Source organism: Pipistrellus kuhlii, unplaced genomic scaffold (genome assembly GCF_014108245.1).
Source record: "Pipistrellus kuhlii isolate mPipKuh1 unplaced genomic scaffold, mPipKuh1.p scaffold_m20_p_2, whole genome shotgun sequence".
NCBI lineage: Eukaryota > Metazoa > Chordata > Mammalia > Chiroptera > Vespertilionidae > Pipistrellus > Pipistrellus kuhlii.
Genome location: NW_023425515.1, coordinates 162735767 through 162760867, shown reverse-complemented (window position 1 = coordinate 162760867; position 25101 = coordinate 162735767). Strand labels below are relative to the sequence as shown.

At 36.9% G+C, this 25101-nt stretch overlaps 1 protein-coding gene and 1 pseudogene across 9 annotated transcripts in view; both read left to right on the top strand.

Annotated features, from left to right (window-relative positions):
- Positions 1–25101, top strand: part of FAF1 (Fas associated factor 1) — a 294589-nt gene that overhangs the window by 232254 nt on the left and 37234 nt on the right. For all 9 annotated transcript variants that reach the window (XM_036447942.2, XM_036447943.2, XM_036447941.2 and 6 more), the window contains 2 exons: positions 1903–2039; positions 4355–4443. In XM_036447942.2, the coding sequence (XP_036303835.1) occupies positions 1903–2039; positions 4355–4443 (226 nt within the window). The remainder of the gene's footprint in view (positions 1–1902; positions 2040–4354; positions 4444–25101) is intronic.
- On the top strand, positions 20042–20822 carry LOC118724552 (annotated as a pseudogene).

Here is a 25101-nt window from a genome sequence, read left to right as displayed (position 1 = left end):
TGAGGCTAGTTCTGTGATGGGCATTTACTGCATGATATCCGTTTAATACCTTATTTTCAACAAGACCTTATTTTCTCCCTTTTGTAGGAAATGACATTCTGTTTTTGACATCTTTAATTTCAGAGTTTGCCAATGGTCAGATCAAGATTGACTTCAAATATTATGGAAAGAAAAATAAGATCTTAACTTTCTAGTCTCCTAAACTACACATCATTGAGAAACTTAAGCTATATGGGTGTGAAATTTGGGATAGAGGCTTATTAGGCTGCTTGAGTGCCTTTTATCCCATAATAGTTGTAGAATATGAAGATCTGAATTTTCATAAGGGCACTAATACTAGTAATTTCATGGCAAACAATGGTTTTTTTGTTGTTGTTTTTTAAAATATGTTTTTATTTATTTCAGAGAGGAAGGGAGAGGGAGAAAGAATCATTGATTGGTTGCCTTCTGCACGCCCCCTTTGGGGGATTGAGCCTGCAACCCTGGGCATGTGCCCTGACCGAGAATCGAACTATGACCTCCTCGTTCATAGGTTGATGCTCAACCACTGAACTACACTGGTTGGGTAACAATGGGTTTCTTAAGGCCTTGTCATTTTGAATTGGCTTAAAGTCTGGTTATTGCTGCTCTAAATGTGTATCTGCACCTGCCTTCAAATGAACTTATTTGCAGTAGTGGTAACTTGTATTGACATTCTTGCCGACAATTCTAATAGACCTTAAATAGTCTACTTTATGTAGTCACAGCACAGATTTTGGGAAGGATTCAGCCCAAATTTTGGTGATAAATTTCTATACACAAGAAATATATGAGCTTTAAAAATTAAGAGGTTTGATTCTATTTTGAATTTGGATATCAAATGAATCTAAGCACATGACATTTTAATGCTGTTTGTCTTTTCAAATAGATTTACCTTCTAATGCATGTGACAATAGGACTTTGCTCATCAGCTAGAACATACATTTCAGAGTAGTTGTTACCTACAATATTATCATACGGCATAAGAAAACACACGATTTAAGTTTCCTTTCATGAACATAATTAAGAATTAATAAGCTAGTACCAGTGGCTAGTCCCCAGAATTTCCACTGTTTTGCCTTTTGTGACCTGTGTTATTAAAAGTCCATTATTTTTACAGACTTTATTAAATTGGATCTTATTAAAGCATTCTATATTTGCATTTGGTCTTTCATAATTCATTATTATTATGACATTTACTTTTTACCATCAGATCTGAAAACATATCATAAGCTACCCTTTTCTCTTGAAAGAAATGCTAATTTCAAACAGTCCTCTAATAGAAGAGAAAAGCTTTATCAGTTTTTTCATTTATTCCAGATCGTGTTAAGAATACTAATGCTCGACTTCAGTATGCTAATATCTGAGCTTTTTTTGGTCAAAAGCTTAGAATTATTATTTTTATCCCATACTAAGTATGAAACTAAAAGACCTGCTACTATTGGAGAAAACATGGTTCTGAAGTACAATTCTTAATTCTAAAAACTTGTGAAAATGTTGCTAAATTCGCTTTATATTAGGATAATGGTAGTCAATTTAACTTTGTAACTTGAAATATTTGTCCTATTTAAGAAATTGTTTTCTGTTAAAATTCATTTTGTTTTCTCATAGTTTGGGTAGTATAGCTTACAGTGTTTAAGACTAAGAATCCTGTGCTGTCAGCCCCATAAGGCATTTAGGGTGTGTTGCCTGCTTTTCTAAATGATAATCATTTCTGTATTATTTATTATGTAGTGGAAAATTCAATATAGGAAGACTTTACATATTGATATCAAACAAGCTGTCTAATTTTAACATAACAGATTCAGCAAGTTTTATGTTGGGATACTACTAAATTTATTAAACTCTGAAATGAAACTTACTTTGCATTTTATCTTATTTTAGATTCCTGACCATGTGCAATAGACACTTTGGCAGTGTTGTTGCACAAACTATTCGGACTCAAAAAACAGACCAGTTTCCACTTTTTCTGATTATTATGGGAAAGCGATCATCTAATGAAGTATTAAATGTGATACAAGGTAAAAAGTACATGTTATAAGGGGAGTGCACTGTCTGTATATAATAACCTTACAATATTTACTGTTAAAGCTGACAGCCATCTTTTATATTGGTGAATATTTTTGTGCTTTAAAATAAAGATCTTCTTGAAGAAGAAAAACTTCAAAAAGTATAGGTACTATGAAAAATTAAATACTCTGTATGAAAATCCAACAGAAATGCCTTAATAAAGTTACACAGCCCTTGAGACATAGGATAATCATGTTGAATCTTCAGTATTGCTTAATTCCCTAAACTAGCAATTAAGTCATAACCAGTTGTCAAATATGACATTTCATATATGTATATATACATAGAGATTTGCTGAATGTATGATTAGTTGAAAGAAATGCTTATCTTTACTTATCTAGAAAACTCAATGACTTGATACTGCAAATGGAATTATTTACAGTGTGAATTTGTGTCTAAGATGCAACTCTGAGGCATGAAATTATTAGGATATCTATGAATTTAAACTTTCCAAAAAAATTAATCTTTACATTCTTTACCAAAAAAAATAAGTGAATGATTTTTTATTGATTAGCATAAAATATTACCTTATCATGGCAAAACTTAAATTGAAAATAGTATCTCCTGCCGAAACCGGTTTGGCTCAATGGATAGAGCGTCTGCTTGGGGACTAAAGGGACCCGGGTTCGATTCCGGTCAAGGGCATGTTCCTTGGTTGTGGGCATATCCCCCAGGGGTGTGCAAGAGGCAGCTAATCGATGACTCTCTCTCATCGATGTTTCTAACTCTCTATCTCTCTCCCTTTCTCTCTGTACAAAATCAATAAAATATAAAAATAAAAATAAAAATAAAAATAGTATCTCCTATGCCACAAAGTAAAAAGATGTTTCAGGTGCACCACACTAAATAAAACCTTCAGTATTTTATGTTTTCTCTATAACTAAAACAATCAGTTTCATAAATAATGTTGAAGAACTGCTCAGTTGCCCTGGCCAATTTGCTCAGGAGCATTGGCCCGTGGACAGAGTGTTGTGGATTCGATTCCTGGTCAGGGCACATGCCCAGGTTTTGGGCTTGGTCCCCAGTAGGGGGCTCATAGAGGCAGCCGATCAATGTTTTTCTCTCTCTCTTTCCCTTTCTCTAAAATCAATAAAAACATATTTTTAAAAATACTCACTTTTTAGTCTACATATCTCTGTGAGGTCAGATTACTTCATAAATTTCAACTAAGACAATATATTATAATTGGTTTACTATAGAAGTAGATATGAGAATCCAATTTGCTCTGTTAAGCCACACATTAAAGAGATTTTTTTTTAATGTTAGTCAATGCCATTCTTTTCACTAAACTTTTTCTATTTGAATAGTTATTTTTCATAAAAATGTGACATTAACACATAATCACTTTATTATTGTCATTTCTAAAAGATTTGATAAGTATGTTTTAAATATTTCAGTTTTAATTTCTATCACAGTAAATGTTTATAACTGTAACCCACATACAATTCTTTAGGGATCTCAAGAGTATAAAGAGATTCTGAAGCCAAAAAAGTTTGAAAACCACTGCAGTAAGCTATAAAGAAGAAATTTGCCCTGAACTGCATTAACTGGTATCTTTTCTCCCATCTTGGATCATTAAGGGCTTAAGTATAAAATACTCATAAGATCAGTTTGGCAGTGAGTCCTTACAGTTAGGGTTGAAGCATAGTTTATAAGCAGTGGCTTAAGTCTGAAAATTAATGGTCAGTATGTAGTCAGTTTTACCACTATGAATGGTATTTTCCCATTGATGATTCTAGTCCCCTTCATAAAATATTCATGCCTTGTACTCTGAGTCATATGCACTACAGTTTACAAATAAGAAATGAAAACTCAAGGATTTGCTCAGGAACAAAATTTGCATTAAACTTGATCCTAAACTTTTTGCCATTTATCATGTCTGTTCATAATAACTACCAGTGATTATGCGTGTAGTACCTATGTACTAGGCACTTTACATTATCTCTACTCCTTCTAAGAACCCTACAGAGATAGTGTTACCTTTATTTTGCAGATAAGAATATTGATCCTTAAAGAGCTACAGTCAATCACTCATTCATTTATTTGTTTATTAAGTAAATATTTGTTAAACTCTTACCATATGCTAGATAATTTCTAAGTACAGGATCATAGTGGTGAAACTAAGGTTATAACTGTGACTACAAAACCAGTTTTTACTAGATAAGAGCATATTAGTTTGTACATTTTTTAGATTATACTTATTATGATTCTAGAATGACTTCCCGTTTTATAATAATTAAATATGACAATTTCAATGTGTTGCTAGGTAACACAACAGTGGATGAATTAATGATGAGACTCATAGCAGCAATGGAGATCTTTTCAGCCCAACAACAGGAGGATATAAAGGATGAGGTAAGGTGAAAGCTTAAGTAGACCTTTACTAGAATTTTGATTTGTCGAATGGTGATGATTGGTAAGTAAGAATTATAAAGATGCATTGTCAGATTAAACAGGACTTTATGTCATTGAGTTTACTTTGCAGTTCATTCTTTTTATGACCTCATGACTCAACAATATGGATATCTATGCTTTGCTAGATTTGGTGTAGTGGTAGGAGGTGAATTTGCAGGAAGTGAATTCCAAGGCGTATTTACAGAAGAAACTACAGTCCAGTAAATCTCTGTGGCTGTAGACATCTTATTTGGGGTTAATTTGCATACTTGCTCTGACTGGCTGGTGGGAGTGGCTTGTCTACTATATGGGTTTTTTACTCACTTTTAAGGTCCTTTTACTCTTTTTAAATATGAGATTGACTAGCAATAAACATGGTTTACATTTGATCATATTTTTTAAGCACTGTGAGATTAGCAAAAGATCTCCAAAATTCTGAATTTCTCATTCTCTTGAATATTTTCATGTGGTATAGAGAACATGAGCATGAAACCTCAAATAAAATACTAATAACAGCAATATTGGTAATGACAAAGGTAGTCAACACTTAATGAATATTTATCATGTGCTTTTCAAAACACCCCATGCGGTTATATAGGAATCAGACAGTCTGGCAGGAAACAGGTGGCACTTTCAAACTGGGTGAGTTGAAAAAAGTTTAATGAGGGAACTGTATAAAGGTATGGACAGGGTTAATGGAAGTCAACAATGGATAATACAGAATCTAGGGCTTAAGGGAGACATTACCATCCCTATGGTTAAAGTCTAGGATGGTGTATAGAGAGGACTGCTTCTGATAGAGGGATATAACCAGTCCTTGGTGACCTGGTAGGGAGTAAACTGCTAGTACCTCCTATTCATCTAACCCATCTAGAACCTTCTTGGGCAAAAAGCAAGGTAGAGCATGGATACTGAGGGGCAATGGAAGATAATCTAGCACAGATAGGTACTATTTTCCCCATTTTTCATATGAAAAAACTGAAGGGTCAAAAGGTTAATTTATCCAAGGTCGTACAGCTGGTGGAATCTATAATAATCTTAAGTAATCATTAGTGCTTTATCAGTTAAGAAATTTCTAGACTTAAAAAATAGCTTTAAGACAAAATAGGAAACAAATATTAATATTTGTTAGTTTGAGATGCTAAGTTCACACCTATTAATAAAATCATCTTTAATTTTGTTTGTTAATTAAATTACAAAAATATTTCTATAGAATAAGGAAGAGTTTTATTTCTGAGCAATGATGAAAGTTTCTAGGTATAGTGAATGTTTTCAATAGAATAACCTTTATTGCAAACTGAACATGTAGAAAGCTCTATCTAATAAAAGAGTAATATGCAAATTAACCATACTCCACTACACTGACAAGCCACACCACCAGCCAGTCAGAGTGAATATGCAAATTAACCCCAACTAAGATGGCTACAGCCAAAGAGAGCAGGAGGGAGACTTGGGTTTCCCTGACAATGGAGGAAGCCAAGCCTTCCACACACCCTGGCAGGCCCAGGCCTCCACTCACAGGTACAAAGTTTCTATTATAGAAGGTAAATAAATTCCAACAGAAATGGCGGCAGCCTCAGAGCTGGAAGATCAGGATGCTAGAGTTGCCCCAGGCGATAAAGGAAGCCAAGCTTCTGTAGTCCTGGCCAACCTAGGCCTCTACTCCAGGCTACAAAATTTCCATTATAGAAGACACATAAATTCCAACAGAAATGGCTGCCGCCACCAAGCAAGCAGGAGGGTTGGCTCCACTCCAGGCTATAAAGTTTCAATTGTAAAAGATAAATAAATTCCAGATACCAGGGCCTCCGCTTGGGTCGCCAGAGGTTGTGTCCGGCCTGCAAACCACCACAGGCCCCTAGCCCAGACTGTCCCATGCCCCAAGGGAACCCCCCCACCTTGATCCGGGACACCCTTCAGGGCAAACCAGCTGGCCCCCACCCATGCACCAGGCCTCTATTCTATCTAATAAAAGAGTAATATGCAGATTGACTATCACTCCAAAACACAAGATGGTTACCCTCATGTGGTCAAAGATCCTGCCCCCATGTGGACACAAGATGGCCACCACAAGATGGCCAGCAGGGAAGGGCAATTGGGAGGGACCAGGCCTGCAAGGGAGGACAGTTGTGTGCGATCAGGCAAGCAGGGGAGGGCAGTTGGGGGTAATCAACCTTGCAGGGAAGGACAGTTAGGGGTGACTAGGCTGGCAGAGGAGGGAAGTTGGGGCAAACAGGCTGGCAGGGGAGCAGTTAGATATCAATCAGGCTTGCATGGGAGTGGGTAAGTGTTGATCAAGCTGGCAGGCAGAAGCGGTTAGGGGCAATCAGGAAGGCAGGCAGGCAGGTAAGCAGTTGGGAGCCAGCAGCCCTGGATTGTGAGAGGGATGTCCAACTGCCCATCAGGATTGGGCCTAAATGGGCAGTCAGACATCCCTTGAGGGGTCCCAGATTGGAGAGGGTGCAGGCTGGGCTGAGGGACACACACACACACCTCCTGTGCATGAATTTCATGCACCAGGCCTCTAGTTTTAATATAATCTTGTATATTTTATTTTATTTACTTGTCTGTCTTTCAAAAGCCTGCGTTTGTTAAAAGAGCAAGGTTGTGAGGACTTGGGACAGTGGGTAGGAGAGGCTGGGGGTTGGTCAATGGGGGGGAAAAAGGAGGAGATATATGTACTACTATATGTAATACTTTAAACAATAAATAAATAAATAAATAAATAAATAAATAAATAAAATGTCAAGTGGCCGAAACTGGTTTGGCTCAGTGGATAGAGCGTCGCCCTGCAGACTGAAAGGTCCCAGGTTCAGTTCCAGTCAAGGGTATGTACCTTGGTTGCAGGCACATCCTCAGTAGGGGGTGTGCAGGAGGCAGCTGATCGATGTTTCTAACTCTCTTTCCCTCTCGCTTCTTCTCTGTAAAAAAGATAATAAAACATATTTTTAAAAAATAAAATGAAATGTCAAATGATTGGATAAATGAATAATTGGAAGAATTTCTATGAAATAATATTTAAAAATAATATTTCAGTAATTCTGCTAACAGAATCATTCATGAATTTAATTTTAACTGGAAGCTTAAGGTGTCTTATTTGAAATGTTTAAAAAGTAAAGGCAGTCCCAACCTATGTTGCTCAGTGGTTGGATATCAACCCCGGAACCTGTAGATCAGGATTGGATTATCTGTCAGGGCACATGCTCAGGTTGTGGGCTTGATCCCCAGAAGGGGGCCTGCAGGAGGCAGGCGATTGATGATGTTTCTCTATCATTGATATTTCTCTCTCTAACGCATCCCCTTCCTCTCTAAAAATCAATAAAAGCATACTAAGAAGAAAGTGAAGGTAAATTCACAATGACAGGGAGCAGTGTTTTTTGTCACATACACTCAGCAGATAGGAAATCATTATGATCTGTGCATAGTCTGTCCAAAAGAAGTCTTTAAACTTAGAGCCAGGACTGGTTTGGCTCAGTGGATAGAGCGTTGGCCTGCGGACTGAAGGGTCCCAGGTTCGATTCCGGTCAAGGGCATGTACCTTGGTTGCGGGCACATCCCCAGTGGGGGGTGTGCAAGAGGCAGCTGGTCGATGTTTCTCTCTCATCGACATTTCTAACTCTCTGTCCCTCTCAATTCCTCTCTGTGTAAAATCAATAAAATATATTTTAAACTTAGAAAAGCTTTTCTTAGAAACTCTCTACTTATGACCCGAATAGTAATTTTCAAGAAGGCAGTCTAAAAACAGAGAAATCCCTACCTCTTGCAGATAAATTTCAATAAAACTTTCAATTATATGGAGCCGTGGATTTTTCCTGTAACCCTCATATTCAATTTTATGCAAAGTATTAAAGGAATTAAAGTCAATTTCTTTACCAGTGAATTATGAGGAACACAAAATAAGATAAAAGAATGAACTGGGAATATGTATGCAGATATTGTACTTTCCTATTATACAGCATAATCTGTAAATCTAGTACTAATGAGACACAAGATTTAAATGTCTGAAGAATGTATTTAGTAAATTATTGTCAATCAATGCCTCATTTCTAGGATACACATAATCTTAAAGGCAACACACCTATTATTACAAATTCCTAACTAAGTACAGTAGTTCATTATTTTGAAATGTCATTGTCAATTTATAGAGTAACAGATAAACATCTTTCCACCATATACCTAATTACCTTACCTTCAAAGTAAATGAAACACTGACTATTAAGAAAAATTACAAACAACTGTTTTACAACAATAAAAGTAACCTCTAATGAGCATTAAAACTGTAAACTAGTTATAACATTGTAAACTAGCTAGAACAAGGCTAAAAGCAAAAATTGACTGTGGCTATTGTCATACAGTGATAATTGCTTTCCTCCTTTTTGTTGCCAATAGCCCCTCATTGGAGCAAAGTACCTCTCCATCCCCAGGATCTAGCCAAGTGCTATATACCGTATTTTTCGGACCATAAGATGCTCCGAACCATAAGACGCACCAGTTTTTAGAGAAGGGAAATGAAGAAAAAAAGATTCTGAAACAAATAGTGTCCTAAAATATTTTATGTGCATTAAAACCCAACATCACAGTCATAAACACATGTAATCAACCCTGTAAAGTAAACAGCAGCATTTAGAACCATTTTAGAGCCGGGCAAGCACACAGAGACCACACAGAGCCGGGCAAGTAAAAAACCTTTTTTTTTTTAAAGTATATGTGTAGGCTATATTTGGACCATAAGACGCAGGGACTTTTCCCCACCACTTCTGGGGGGAAAAAAGTGCGTCTTATGGTCCGAAAAATACGGTGTACTTAATACTAGGTGTACAGTTAATAATGTAGATTTTATAATCAAAGAAAACCCGATAATTTCAAGAGAAACATCAAACGTGCTTTATTCAAAGTAATGTCCATCACTAGCTACACATTTTCCCCATCTTTTAGGTAATTTGTGGATACCATCTCAGTAGAACTTTTCTTGTTTTGAGGCAACCATTCAAAGACCCAATTTTCCACTTCTTATGTTTTGAAGTGCTGCTCAGAAAGTGCTTGTGCCATTGATCAGAACAAGTGGTAATCTGAAGGAGCAAGGTCTGGTGAATATGGCAGATGGGTTAATACTTTCCAGGCAAGATCTTTTAACATGTCCTTAACTGGTTTTGAAGTGTGTGATGGTGCTTCATCATGAAGCAAAATTACTTTGCCATGTCTTCTGGCCCATTCTGGTTTTTTCTCTATCAAAGCGTGGTTCATATAGATTATTTGTTGTCAGTAGCGATCAGTATTAATGGTTTCACCTGGTTTAAGAAGCTCATAATACACCACACCTTCCTGATCCCACCAAATGCAGAGCATGGGCTTCTTTCTGATTTGGCCTTGTAGTTGATGTTGATGGTTGACCTGGATCAACCCATGATTTTGTGCATTTGGGATTCTCAAAATAAATCCTCTTTTCATCGCCAGTCACAATCCGATGCAAAAAAGACTTTCTTTTGTGCGGTTTAAGCAACATTTTACTGATGACTTTTCAGTTTTCCATTTGTCTTTTGTTCAGTTGATATGGCACCCATTTTCCTTCCTTTAACATCTTTCCCATTGCTTGTAAATTATCAGAAATTGTTTGCTGAGCAACGTTTGAACTTTCTGCAAGTTGTTTTTGAGTTTGACACCCATGTTAATCCAATAATGCTTATAATTGTTCTTTTGGCTCTTCAGATTGGATATTTGTTGCTTCTTCATATTCCAAATTGTTGATTTGATGTTTGGAATTCTCTACTCTATTGTTGAATCCCTATAAATTATTTATTTCAATTAGTATATACTTATTTTCTGACTTGTCTTTTTTTTTATTTTTTATTTTTTACAATTTTGACATTCTCACTAAGATCCTTGAAAGTCTCACTAAGTTCCTTGAAGCTCTCATTAAGGCCTTTGAGTAATCTTATAACCATTGTTTTGAATTCTGTACCCAGTAGCATGCTTCCTTTCATTTCTTTTATTTGTAACATGTTTCTTTGTCTCCACATTTTGGCACCTTCCCTGTGTTTGCATCTTTGCATTAGTTAGATGTTATGTTTTCTGGAATTGGTAGAATTGGCCTTGTGTATTATGTGTCCTATAGGGCCCAGTGGCTCAGCCTCCCCTGTCACCTGAGCTGGGCACTCTAGGTGCTCCCCTGTGTGGGCTGTGTACACACTTTTATTGTAATTGAGCCCTTGCTGTTGGCATCACTGCAAGGAAATGACTTTCCAGCCAACTGGCTGTTAAGACCAACTGTGTCTACAATGGAAGAGCCTGAAGTTACAGGGACTTCTCTTCCCAACTCTGGAATCCTGGCTAGGGGTTTGGTGTGCAGCTGGGATCCCCTGCTTCTCACAAGAGGCCTTGGAGATATCCCTCCCAATTAAAAAAATACTCCACGTATGGGTGTCAGACTAGCTTGTTCCATGACTCCACCCCTCCTACCAGTGCTTTCTTCTTTACTTCTCTAGTTGTAGGACTTCATTCAGCCAGATTTCAGGTGGTTCTGAATCATGGTTTTTCAGTATTTTAGTGGCAGTTTTGATATGGTTGTGGGAGGCAGTGAGTACAGGCACTTACCTATATATACTGCCATCTTGGTTCCCCTAATTTTATTTTCTTGAAGCATCCTTCTCTAGTTTTGGTATCAGGGTAATGCTGGCCTTGTATCATGAGTTTGGAAGAGTTTACTCCTCTCATTACTAGTAATTCTTCTTTAAATGTTAGTAGAATTCACCAGTGAAACCATCTGGGCCTCGACTTTAGTTTGTTGAGAAGTATTTATTACTGATTCATTCTCCTTACTTTAGTATAATCAGTCTATTCAATAGATTTTCTATTTCATCCTGATTCAGTCATGGTAGGTGGTATGTTTTTAGGAATTCATCCACTTCTTCTAGGTGATCTCATTTGTTAATATATAATTGTCCATAGCCGTCTCATATGTTCCTTTGTATTTCTGTGGTATCAGTTGTAACATCTCTTCATTTCTGATTTTATGTATTTCAGTTCACTTTTTTCTCAGTGAATGGTTTGTCAATATTTTTTTATCTTTAAAAAAAAACAGCTGTTAGTTTCATTTATCTTTTTATTGTCTTTTTAGACTCATATTATTTCACTTATTTCTGCTCTAATCTTTGTTTTATCTTCCCTTCTTCTAAAATTGGGCTTCGTTTGATTTTTTTTTTATTCCCTCTAACTGTAAAGTTACATTGTTTATTTATGATCCCTCTTGTTTCTTTATATATGCATTTATCTCTATGAACTATTTTCTTAGAACTTTTTTTGCTGCATCCCATATGTTTTAGTATGTTGTATTTCCATTTTCACTTGTCTTAGGCATTTTTTATTAATCTTTTGATTTCTTCTTTGACACATTTTGTTTGGTTGGTAGTATGCTGTTTAATCTCCATATATTTGTGAACTTATCAGTTTTCTTCTTGAACTGATTTCTAGTTTTATGCCATTGGTTGAGGAAAGATGATTGATATGACTTCAATCTTCTTAAATGTTTTAAGATTTGTTTTGTGACCTAACATATATGATCTGTTCTGAAGAATGTTCCATATATGGACTTGAGAAGAATGTGTATTCTGTTGCTTTTCCATGAAATGTTCTGTATATATGTCTATAAATGTCTAAAATGTTTAAGTACCATGTTTTCTTATTAATTTTATATCTGGATGAAAAGAGTATTAATATTTCCGCTATTGATGAGTGGATTAAAAAACTGTGGTACATCTACACAATGAATACTATGCCACTATAAAAAAAAGTATGAACTTTTACCATTTGCAACAGCATGGATGAACTGGAGAGCATTATGCTAAGCAAAATAAGTCAGTTGGAGTAAGATAAATATTACATGATCTCACTTATACATGGGCTACAATGATCAACATAATTTGATGAACAAGAATAGATCCAGAGACAAATGGTAGCGGAGGGGGCGGTTAGAGAGCAACCAAAGGACTTGTATGCATGCATATTAGCATAACCAATGGACACAGACACTAGGGCAGTGGGGGCTTGCCCAGGGTGGGAATGGCTGCGGGAAGCAGGGGTTCAATTGGGGGAAAAGGAGTCATATGCAGGACTTTAGACAATTATAAAAAAAATACACTGAAAAAAATCTGTCTCTTGCTATTACTTTATTGCTGTCTATTTCTCTCTCTAGGTCTACTAATAATTTGCTTTATAGTTTTAGAGCTCCTATATTGGGTGCATAAGTATTTTGAGAGGGTTTTTTGCCCCGTGTGATATCTGTGAAGTGATCAGGTGAATGGAGTTCCAGGAGCACCTTACCTGGGTGAGCAGGACATGCTGTTTAAGCAGGGAGCTTGCTTGAATAGAGCACACAAAAGGGTTCTTGCATTCACCAAGAGCAAGCTATAAGGCAGATAGAGTAGGTGAGAATCAATATAATAATAGCCACTCTTCAGGATCCGGCTACATGCCAGGCATACTTCTGGTCTCGAGGGCAGTATTTCTCAGGGTAATTCCTGGACTACTGGAATATTCAGCTACCTACCAAGAATTCCAAGCACCTAGATATGAAAAAGCAATGTAATCGGTTTTGTTTATATTTATTTCACATTTTGAAATATAAAATAAATTACAATATCCCTCCAGATTTTAGTTCATTTATTGTTACAATTAGACTGCTCATATATAACAAGGGTTGTATTGGTTGCTTTGATTAACAAACATTGTATTGGTTGCTTTGATTAACTGGGGGAGTTGACTTTGGCTTTTGAGTTTCCATATTGTTCACATTTTAGTTACGTTTACATTGATTTCCTTGCTTAAATTAGTTAATATTCTTAATTTTCCAAAATTGATTAGGGCTTGAATGTGGTTCATTGAAGCATAAAGCTGAAAATAATATAATAAATATTGTAAATCAATATAGCATAGTTCAGGCTAGTTCAAAATTAAGGTAAACATAATTAAGAGAATTCCAAAGTTAGGGTAGAGGATTAGGAGAAAATCTTTGGAAATCATATATCTGTTTTCTTCTCAGACAAGTATACTAGTTGTCTGAGTCAAAGTGTCAGCAGGTCCCAACCCAGACCTGCTGAATTAGGATTATGAGGGTGGGATCCAGCAATGCTGTGTTTTAACAAACCCACCTATTTCTTCCGCTACACACTGAAGTTTGAGATCTTCTGTTCTAAGGGAAAGATCTGAGCATGAGTTTTAATAATGAAGTATGAGGTAAAAACTTTTATGACATTGATAATAAAAGTACAAATGCAATAGCCTTGTTCAAATTTTATATCTTAGCAATATATTCTTGAGTATCCTAAACCTCTTTTTTGAAAGCTAAAAATATCATAGTTTTTCGCCGAAACCGGTTTGGCTCAGTGGTAGAGCGTCGGTCTGCGGACTGAAAGGTCCCGGGTTCGATTCCGGTCCAGGGCATGTGCATTGGTTGCGGGCACATCCCCGGAAGGGGGTGTGCAGGAGGCGGCTGGTCTATGTTTCTCTCGCATCGACGTTTCTGGCTCTCTATCTCTCTCCCTTCCTCTCTGTAGAAATATCAATAAAATATATTTAAAAAAATAAAAAATTAAAATATCATAGTTTTTAATTTAAGATTTATTAAGAAAAAATTAACTGGTGCACATGGCTTTAATCATAATGAGTTTGACTTATTTCTAAAAAAAAAAACTTGATAATTTTCCTCATCCTTCATTGAAAGAAAATGATTGTATACAGTAGATGATATTTCAAATTCCCAAATAAGGCTTTAAAAGAGTATGAAAATAAACATTTTAAAGCAAGAACAACCAAAGAATGAATTAGGATTCTACTTACCACTATCTCCCAAGGTTAAACAGTCAACTTTCATCTTTGAGTGTGGTAAACTTGTTTACTTAAGTCTGACAGAACTTTAGCCCTTAATAAGAAATCTCTACATAATTTGAGTCCTTGTTTGATCCAAATATTCAGACATAACTGAAAGAACCAACAAGCATATGCTTCTTTTTTATTCCCTTAGAAGAGTTTTTTTCTTTAATTTATCATTTGCTTCTATTTTTAATGATCTATCAATTGGAATTTCCTAAGTTGTTAGAAACAAAGAAAAGAAATCGAATCTGAAAGCTACACTATTGCTAAATCTAGGAGTCATTAAACTGGATATAGATAGCTTTTGTAAAATATTACAAACAATATTAATTATCTTCTAATAGTTTATAAACTATTATTAGTATGAATTAAATATTATGGATTGTTTTTTTTAAATATATTTTATTGATTTTGTACAGAGAGGAAGGGAGAGAGATAGTTAGAAACATCGATGAGAGAGAGTCATCGATCAGTTGCCTCTTGCACACCCCCTACTGGGGATATGCCCGCAACCAAGGTACATACCCTTGACCGGAATCGAACTCGGGTCCCTTCAGTCCCCAAGCCGACGCTCTATCCATTGAGCCAAACCGGTCCCGGCAAGGATTATTTTTATTATTTTAGAATTATTACCTTAGGAATTTTCCTAAAGTTGGTGGTTTGCACATGGGCCAGTATCTTATGCTCGGTACTAAAGTTCACTTTTTTTTTTTTTTTTTAATATATTTGTATTGATTTTAGAGTAGGGGTGTCGAACTCAATCAGAGAAGGGGCCAAAATCTAAAATCCAGCCTAAATCGCGGGCCGAATGGTTTACTGAACAGTCATAAACTGTCATTGTGATGGAAACGCAGCGGAGTGCAGTGATGACAGCGCGGTGAGGGCCACATTGCAAGGCCTGGCGGGACGGATTTGGCCCGCGGGCCTTGTGTTTGACACATGTGTTTTAGAGAGAGGAATGGCAAGGATAGAAAGATAGAAACATTGATAAGAGACAAACATCCATTGGCTGTCTTTAGCATGGCCCCTACTGGGGATTGTGCCTGAAAACCAGCCTGTTCCCTGACTGGAGATCGAATTGTGACCTCCTGGTTCATGGGTCAGTGCTCACCCACTGAACCAAACCAGCTGGGCTAAAGTCCACTTTTTTACCAATAAATTACAGAGAACACTATGGGAGCACACTGACCACCAGGAGGCAGCTCCTGCATTGAGCCTCTGCCCCCTGATAGTCAGTGCATCGTCATAGTGACTGTAGTTGGTTGACTAGTCACAACAGTTGGTTAGGCTTTTATATATATAGATAATCTATAAATCTGGTATTAGTAAGATTCATTGATGAAATAAAAGTATAAAATCTAATACCCTTTTATAATGAAGCCACATAATACACTAGGAATGTAATTCTCTACATAATAAAGCCAATGTATAAGAAACCCACAGCTAACATTTATACTCAATGATAAAACACTGGAAAGTTTTCCCACTAATATAAGGAAGCCTATTACCACTGGTATGCAACATAGTAGTGGAAGTTCTATACAGAGCAGTTAGACAAGAAAATAAATAAGAGGCATCCAAATTGTAAAGTTTTCTGTCTCCACAGATGACACGATCCTATATGTGAGAAACCTAAAGATTATGAACACATACACACCTGTTAGAGCTAATAAACAAATTTGGCAAAGTTGCAAGATCTAAAATAAAAAAATTGTTGTATTTCTATAAATATATACACTAGCAATGAAAACTCTGAAAAGAAAATTTAGAAAACAATTCCATTTACAATAGCATCAGTAATCATAAAATATTTAGAATTAAATTTAGTCAAGGAGGCCCAAATTTTGTACACTGAAACTATAAAATATTGCTGAAAGAAATTAAAAAATACCTAAATAAGTGGGAATACTTCCCATGTTTTGGGGATTCAGATACTCAATGTTTAGATGACAACATTATTCAAATCAATCTGCAGATGCAATGTAATCCTTATCAAAATTCCAAGAGTATTTTTTGCAAAAATCTATTCTAAAATTCATACGGAATTTCAAGGAATCCAAAATAACAAAGACAATCTTAAAAAAAAAAAACACCACATACAAACAAACAAACAAACAAAAAAAATAAGAGGGTTGACACTTTTTGGTTTTAAAACTTACTATAACCTTGCCCTGACCAAGTTACTTAGTGGTTAGATCATCAGCCTGCATACCAGAGGGTCTCAGGTCTTATTCCAGGTCAAGGGCATGTACCTGGGTTGCAGGTTCTTTTCCCACCGCTATACCCCTGGTCAGGACCGGTGGGAGGCAGCTGTTTGTGTCTCTGTCACAGGGATGTTTCTCTTCCCCTCACACACACACTCCCCCGTCCTTTTCATTTTCTAAAAAAAGGAAGGAAGGAAGGAAGGAGGGAGGGAGGGAGGGAGGGAGGGAGGGAGGGAGGGAGGGAGGGAGGGAGGAAGGAAGGAAGGAAGGAAGGAAGGAAGGAAGGAAGGAAGGAAGGAAGGAAGGAAGGAAGGAAGGAAGGAAGGAGGGGAAAAAATCAATGGAAAAAATATCCTCACTCTTTGGGTGAGAATTTTAAAAAATAACTTACTTTTGCCCTAGCTGGTTTGGCTCAGTGGATAGAGTGTCAGTCTGCGGACTGAAGGGCCTTGGGTTCAATTCCAATCAAGATCACATACCTAGGTTGCAGGCTCGAGCCGCAAGAGAGAGCGTGCAAGAGGCAGCCAAACAATGATTCCCTCTCTTCCTCTCCCTTCCTCTCTGAAATCAATCAAAAAATATTTTTAAGAAAAAGTTATGATGGTTTGCATGACATTATAAATGTGCTTAATATCACTAAGTGGTATATTATGTATATTTTATCATAATTTAACAAAAGAAAGCACAACAATACACATGGATATCCAATACTTTTAAATGCAGAGAAGTGAGAGATTGCTGTGGGCTGGCAATATCAGAAGTAGTTGATTCTTGGGCTCAATCCTTGCTCAGACACTACTGGAAACTGACAGAGTGGAAAAGATTCACACTCTGCTCCAGTGAGCTTTAAACCTGAGCATTTTATTACTCTGTATTTAAAAGTATTTCAAACTTTTACCTCTTAGGGAATTAAGGATGTTAGTTCAACTACATTAATGAAGGGAACAAGCAAATATGTGAATATCTGCTAGTGCCAGTCACTATGTTAGATGCTTTCTGTAACTAATCTCTTTTAGTTTTCATGATAAACTTAGGGGATAGTTGTTGTCCCATTTTATTGAGGAGGAAACTAAGGCTTTTCAGAAGTTAAATAAATTGCCCAAAGTCATACAATTGTGTCAAAGCCAGAATACACACTTATGTGCTTTGCATACATCATGATCCCTTATAAAGCTGTAATGTTACATTTACATTAAAAATTCGTGGGATAAACTGAAGCAGTGCTCTTACCAAGATTAGGTAGAATCAGAGTGGAAAGACCTGAAGAGTAGGTCAGACATTCCAGATTCCCAGATATCATATTCTTGAGTAGAATAAGAAAGTTTGTCATAACTGTCTACTCTTGTGCATGGAATAAATGCTCACTGTTAAAAAGATATATCCACACCCTGTTTATTTACACTTGCTGCTCTTAAAGTGCCTGCTGATGGATCTGTTCATCCATGCTTGACACCTCAGAGTAGAAGTTAATAACTTATCATGTATGAAACTAATGTAAAGAGATTTATAACTCAACTTTGTCATTACAATTTGACACACCTGTTCAGGGCCAGCCCTTCACATTTTTTCTTCCTTTACCTGAGGTGGGAATTTCTTCATGGATTACAGTAACACTTTTTGACAAGCTTAGACTGGGTGCAGCAGCCTTGTAATGACAGAACACAATTGATAGTATCTCAGTAATGCATTCTTTTTTTCTTGGACTGTCAATGTTTATTACTGTAAAGGCACTCATTGTTAAATTGCTGGTCTAATCTGTCCACGTTTTGTTTTTAGTAACAGTAGAATATAACGAAGTAAGCTTACTTTCTAGCTATGCAATATTTGCTAGCTTTGAGGAAAATATAACTAGTTGTTGTATTTTCTTTTATGTACCATTGTTTTAAAAGCAGCTATCTTAGTATTCTCCAAATAAAAATTAAAACCTCTGCCGTAGCCAGTTTGGCTCAGTGAATAGAGCGTCAGCCCTCGGACTGAAGGGTCCCAGGTTCGATTCCAGTCAAGGGCGTGTTCCTGGGTCGCAGGCTCAATCTGCAGCCTTGGGGGCCCATGCAGGAGGCAACCAATCAATGTGTCTCTCTCACATCGATATCTCTGTGTCTCTTCTCCCTTTCACTCTCTAAAATTCAATGGAAAAATATGCTTGGGTGAGGATTGACAAAAAAACAAACCCCTCTACTTCTAAAGTCTCCTCAAGTGACAGTTGAGACCTTCCCAAGGTCCTAAACCTCACAAGCACCTAAAGAAAATGTTAACTGAAACTTTCTTCAGGCAAATTCTTTCAAAACAATCTGAAGAAACTGTTCATGCCTTAAATATTATATACATAAAACTCTACCTTTGGAGACAGTCATATCCTACATGAAAATTTTTTCCCCTGCTAGGCAATATATGACTGTGTTTGTAAGAAGGAATTTGGTTGTTGAAAGTACATGTGCATTCTACCTTTACCTTGAATTTGTTTGTTACCAGATTGAGGGCCTTCCATTGGTTGTTTATGGAGAGGCTTAAAGAAGTCTGAAGGACAGTACTTTTTTATAAGGAACTTACTTTCTACAGTGAAAAAGCTAAAAGTATATCCTTACAAAATAGTTTGTTATATGACCTAGAAGACTTCAGAAAGAGTAATCCTTATAATCGGGAGACACTTCTCTGAAGAGTTACGATGTGAGCTAATACTGGAAAGGACAGAACAATTGTGCATGCAGAGATAAGAGGAAACAGCATTCAGATGTGCAGAAAGTATGAGCAAAAGAATGAAGAAGTTGAAGTTATGTTGGTCCAACATATAGGAAGCAGAAAATTTATATAGAAGAAATTCAATTGCCTACCATTAGTATTTTTAACAAGTCACTTTGCCTTTCCAAATTACTTTTCTCTGATTTCTTATGCTTCTCCTGAGGGGATCCTGAGAAATTTTGGGCATTTTTCTTCTAGTTATAAATTTGTCTTAATTCCAATTATTCTATCCAATTACCTATCATGCCAGCAGACAGGTAATTACAAAATAGTATGAGAATACAGCAATGGCTACAGTACAAAGTACAGAAATGGCACAAAGAAGACTTCTTTGAGAAGGAAACATTGAGTCTTGAAGGATGATATACTAGTATAACCATTCACCAGGTTAACCACCATTGATTCATTTCTTTGCCCCTAAAACCAACACATTTGTCGTGTTTTCATTATTTTCAGATTAATACCGAGAAATAGATTTGCTGGATGATACATTCTAATTTTTAAAATTTTTTTAGTATCCTCCATATTGCACCAATTTACACATTTTCCTTTTAAAAAGTTATCCTATTTTATTATTGCTATAAAGAAATGCTTCCTTAAATTATGTTTTTTATAACACTTTTATATCATATGCATGTGTCTATAATTGATTTATTACTTTAGCAGTTTTAAGAGTTTACCCTGAGGGGGAAAAAATGGATTAGTATAACTATGTAAAATGCAAACAATATAGTTCTTTCCCATCTTGCAAGATGGTGGGTCAAAAGAGAACTGAGAAGCCGGATACTGAGGAGAAGAAGTCTTATACTGAGGAGAAGAAACCTGAAGCCAAGAAGAAGGCTGATGCCAGCGGCAAGGTGAAGGCGCCTAAGAAGGGGCAGCTCCACTGCAGCCAAAACTCCATTCTCATCAGAGGAATTGGCAGATATTCCCGGTCGGCTATGTATTTGCAGAAGGCCGTGTACAAGAGGAAGTATTCAGCCCGTATGTCCAAGATTGAAAAGAAAAAGAAGGAGAAAGTTCTTGTTACTGTCACAAAACCAGTTGGTGGTGACAAGAATGGTGGTACCTGAGTTGATAAGATATGCAAAATTCCTAGATATTATCCTGCTGAAGATGTGCCTCAAAAGCTGTTGAGCCATGTCAAGAAATCCTTCAGTCAGCATGTGAGGAGATTGCGGGCCAGCACCACTCCTGGGACCGTTCCGATCATCCTCACTGGGTGCCACAGAGGCAAGAGGGTGGTTTTCTTGAAGCAGCTGAGCAGTGGCTCGTGCAAGCCCAGGCCTCAGGAGGGTGAGATCTTCAACACAGAGAAAGAGAAATACAAGATTACAGAACAGCATAAGGTTAACCAGAAAGCTGTGGACGCACAAATTCTGCCAAAAATCAAAGCTGTTCCTCAGCTCCAGGGCTACCTCCACTCTCTGTTCGCTCTCATCAATGGGCTTTATCCTCATAAACTGGTGTTCTGAATTTCTTATAAGAACCCAATTAAATAACAAAAAAACACAACAAAATTTGCAATCAATATAGCCTGTGAAATCTATTCACTGCAAATATTCCAAGGGTAACTGAGACAAAGAACATGTACTTTGCCGTCCTGAACTAGTTGATTCATGCAAACAATAGAACTATTCAGCATTGCTTATAAACATCTCTTAACCTGGGAAGGGTGTTAAACCTATACAGCTTTTTAATCCAAATAATAATTTCAATGGATAGCTATAGCTATCCAATTATTATTTACTAGGAGACTGAACTACAGAATTTCACTTTGACAGGACCAGCCAGCCTTAGAGAACAATCCTCCATATACTTACCAACCATCCCTTTCATATTCACTTCTCAGAATGACAGCCTTCTATCAAAGAAGGAACTATCTAATCTAACAAATACTTGCCCACTCATTCCTTCATTCCACGTTGGAAGAACTATCCATTCCCCTTCTATGTGCTTTCTCTTTAATAACCACTGAACACAGTTTAGCTGGTAAAATGCTTACTCTGAATTTCAGTCCAACAAAAATTCTTTCAGTGCCTGCCATGTGTCATGCTATACTGGGTTTCTACCCTCAGGGAGCTTGCCACTTATTTCTAACAATGAAACTTCCTTACATGAAGCAATCTATATATTTATATAAAAGGCTAATATGCTAAGTGTCTGACTGTCCATCCAGTCACTATGATGCTCACTGACCTCCAGGGGCAGAAGCTCAATGCAGGAGCTGCCATGACATGCACTGGCCATTTACAGAGGAACGGCACCATGGACCTGGCACCCACAAAGCAACACTCGGCTTCCCCCAAGTGGAACACAGGCCCCGTCACCTCCCTGGAGCAACAGCCCACCAAATTGCAGCCAAGATCCCATGGTGCCCACAGCCCAGTTCAGCCCAGAAACATCATGTAGCAACACCTGGCTCCCTCTCCCTAGTGACAACTAGTCTCTTTGGAATTTCTTTAGGAACTCGACTTGCTTTATAGTTAGGAGCAAACATTTAACAATTCAATCAAATGTCTGTGAAGCCTTTTCCTGTGCCTCATCTCATTTGATTTTCACAGAAGTCATGGAGTAGGTAGATAGGAGACCCAGTAGAATCCTATTTTCTTTTCATTACCTGGAAAACAGAGATTTAGAAAGCTTAGAAACTTGATCCAACTGAAAAGTAAGAAATGGTGGACCTTGAAAATGACTTCAGGTTTTCTCCCTGCATGATCTACAATAATAATCTGCTTCGTGCTGGTATTTACTGCTGTGTTACTGACAATTACCTTAAAGAAAAGTTGGGGTGCTTCACTGAGTTGGAAAAAGCTTAGCTAAATCAGAAAGCATGTCTAATTAAGCAAGTTTATCTATATATATATAAAGCTCTTGCTGATGCCGATTGCATGTTTTGATCTGTCATTGTGGATCTTGAATTTGCTTGACACTTCTATTATAGAGAAAGGATGAATAGCGATATTAAAATATTTCTTCTAATTAATTTCCTTTCAATATGCAAAATTTGTGCACCAGGCTACTAGTTATTGAATAATTAGGTTCAAATCAGGGATATGTAGTCCATGTACAAATGGAGAAGGAAGTTAGTGAAGAAGACTAAGATGAGAGTAGGTTAGAGCAATCTGAAGAAACTATGGTTTGGAGTCAGCCCTGGTCACTGGACGAATCCTTAATTAAGAGTATCTCATTGTCTCATAAGAGTCAACTAAAAGTTAATGGTTAAGAGCTATGAAAACAAGAAGAATGCACAACTGCATGGGAGAACATATTTGCCAATATTATCTCCAATAAGGGTTTAATCTCCAACATTTACAGGGAACTCATACAACTTAACAAAAGGAAGATAATCCAATCAAAACTGGGCAAAGGACCTAAATACACACTTTTTGAAAGAGGACATTCAGAAAGCCAAGAGACATATGAAAACATGCTCAAAGTCACTAATCATCAGAGAGATGCAAATCAAAACAACAATGAGATACTGTCTCATACCTGTCAGAATGGCTATCAACAAATGAAAAGTGCTATATAGGATTCTGAGAAAAAGGAACCCTGGTGCTGCTGGTGGGAATGCAGACTGGTGCAGCCACTGTGGAGAACAGTATGGCATTTCCTTAAAAAATTAAAAGTGGAACTGCCAATTGACCCAGTAATACCACTTCTAGGAACATATCCCAAGAAAATAGAAACACTAATCAGAAAGAATATATTCACCCCTGTGTTCACAGCAGCACAATTTACAATAGCTAAGATTTGGAAACAGCCTAAGTGCCCATCAGCAGATGAGTGGATTAGAAAACTGTGCTACATCTATACAATGGAATACTATGCAGCTGTAAAAAAAGAAAGAATTCTTAACCATTTGCAACAGCATGGGTGGAACTGGAGAGCATTATGCTAAGTGAAACAAGCCAGTCAGAGAAAGATAAATACTACATAATCTCACTCATTTGTGAAATATAAAGAACATTATAAGCTGTTGAACAAAAATAGAAGCAAAGAAACATCAAAATTACTGTCAAACTACAACTGGAAGGTAGGGGTGGGGTGGGGGGTAAGAGATCAACCAAAGGGCTTGTATGCATGCATATAAGCACAACCAATAGATACAAGACACGGGGGAAGGGGGGTAAGCGGGGGGCGGGGGGAGGGTAAGTGTAGGGCGAGGGGGGAGGGTAGGGGAGGCCGGGAGGAGATCAGTGGGCGGGGGGAGGAGAGGGTGAAGAGACATATGTACTACTATATGTAATACCTTAAACAATAAATCATTTTTAAAAAGAGCTTATGATGTCATATTGCCTGAATTCAAATCCTAGCTCTGCTACTTAACAGCTGTATAACCTTAATCTCTTTGTGCCTCACTTTCTTCAGTTAGTAGTTATTCAGTAGGATTAAATTACAGTTGACACAAGTAAGTGCTTAGATTTGTATCTAGCATCTAATAAGTACTTAAAAAGTATTTTAAATAATAATAATATAAACTGAGTTTGGGAGAATGAGTAGGAAGTAGTCACTTGGATTAAAGAGAAAGTGCATTGAAAAAGTGTGGAAATGTGATAATATATAGATATAAAAGACTTGGGACTTGTGGGCAATGAGAAGTAATTCAATAAGGCAAGAAGAAAGTGTTGGGAGAGGGAAGAGAGGAGAGAAGAGGCTGAAAATATACATGAGAGCCACATCTTAAAGGTACTTCTGTGCTCTGATACAGAGTTTGAACCTTAAACTGTGAGTAGCCATCACATCTCTTAAGCAGGAAATTACATGATTAGATTTGCAATTTAGGAATTAATTCTGTTGACTATACTATACTTGCCTATTACTTTGTACTTATCTTTATGATAGTGGCTGTAATTTATCTCTTATTTGTTTTCTGTTTGAGGTACAGTACTTTTTGAAGTGTGGTCCATTTACACAAATTTACAAAATATAGATTTTTGAGCTTCCATGCTAGAATTACTGAATCAGAATCTGCAGATGGCCTAGATAATCTGTTTTCACAAATTTCCTATATAACAAGTGTTTCCTATGTACCTTAAAATGTGAGAACCACTGGTTTAGTGAAAAAGACACAGGCTTTTGAAATAGATAGCCTAAATATAAAACCTGATCCAGTTCCTGACAAGCTATACACTACAGGCAAATTATGTAGCCTTAAGTTCAAGACTCAGTTTCCCCTTAAATGGAAATAATAATATCCTATTGCAGTATTGTGGAAATAAAAAGAAGCACACGTGTAAAATGACTAATCCATAATAGAACCTCATACATAGTGCCTTCCTTTCCAAGCTGATGCATTTATCGCCTACAGAAAAGGAAACTATGTCCTTCTTATCTTACTGTTTCCAGTTTCTAACACAGCCTAACATAGAGTAGTTATGCATAAATGTTTTATAAATGTGTAAATGAATGAATTTATGGGGATCAGAATTTGAGACCTATTGTAAGATTAATGCTATATAGTCTTAAGCAGGAGTTGACAAGGGTCTGAACCAGAGGCATCATGGCTTGAAAAAAAAAGTGGAGGCTTTATCCGAGGTTACCAGGCAATAAGGTTTTTCTCTGGACTGGTTTAGCCATAATATAAACTCTCACAAGCCAGCCTACTTCCTCTAAAGCAGACACTGAGACTGTAGTCCATCGTGTGAAATTGCCACTAAAGAAATTAGCAAACCAGTCTTAAATCCAGCTTTTCAACTCACTCCACATACCACTTCTATCCCGATGAAAAAGAATCTTTTCTAAACATCTCCACCGGAAATTCCAGAGACTTACATCTTAGCAAAGCAAGATAGTCTCAGGACTTGTT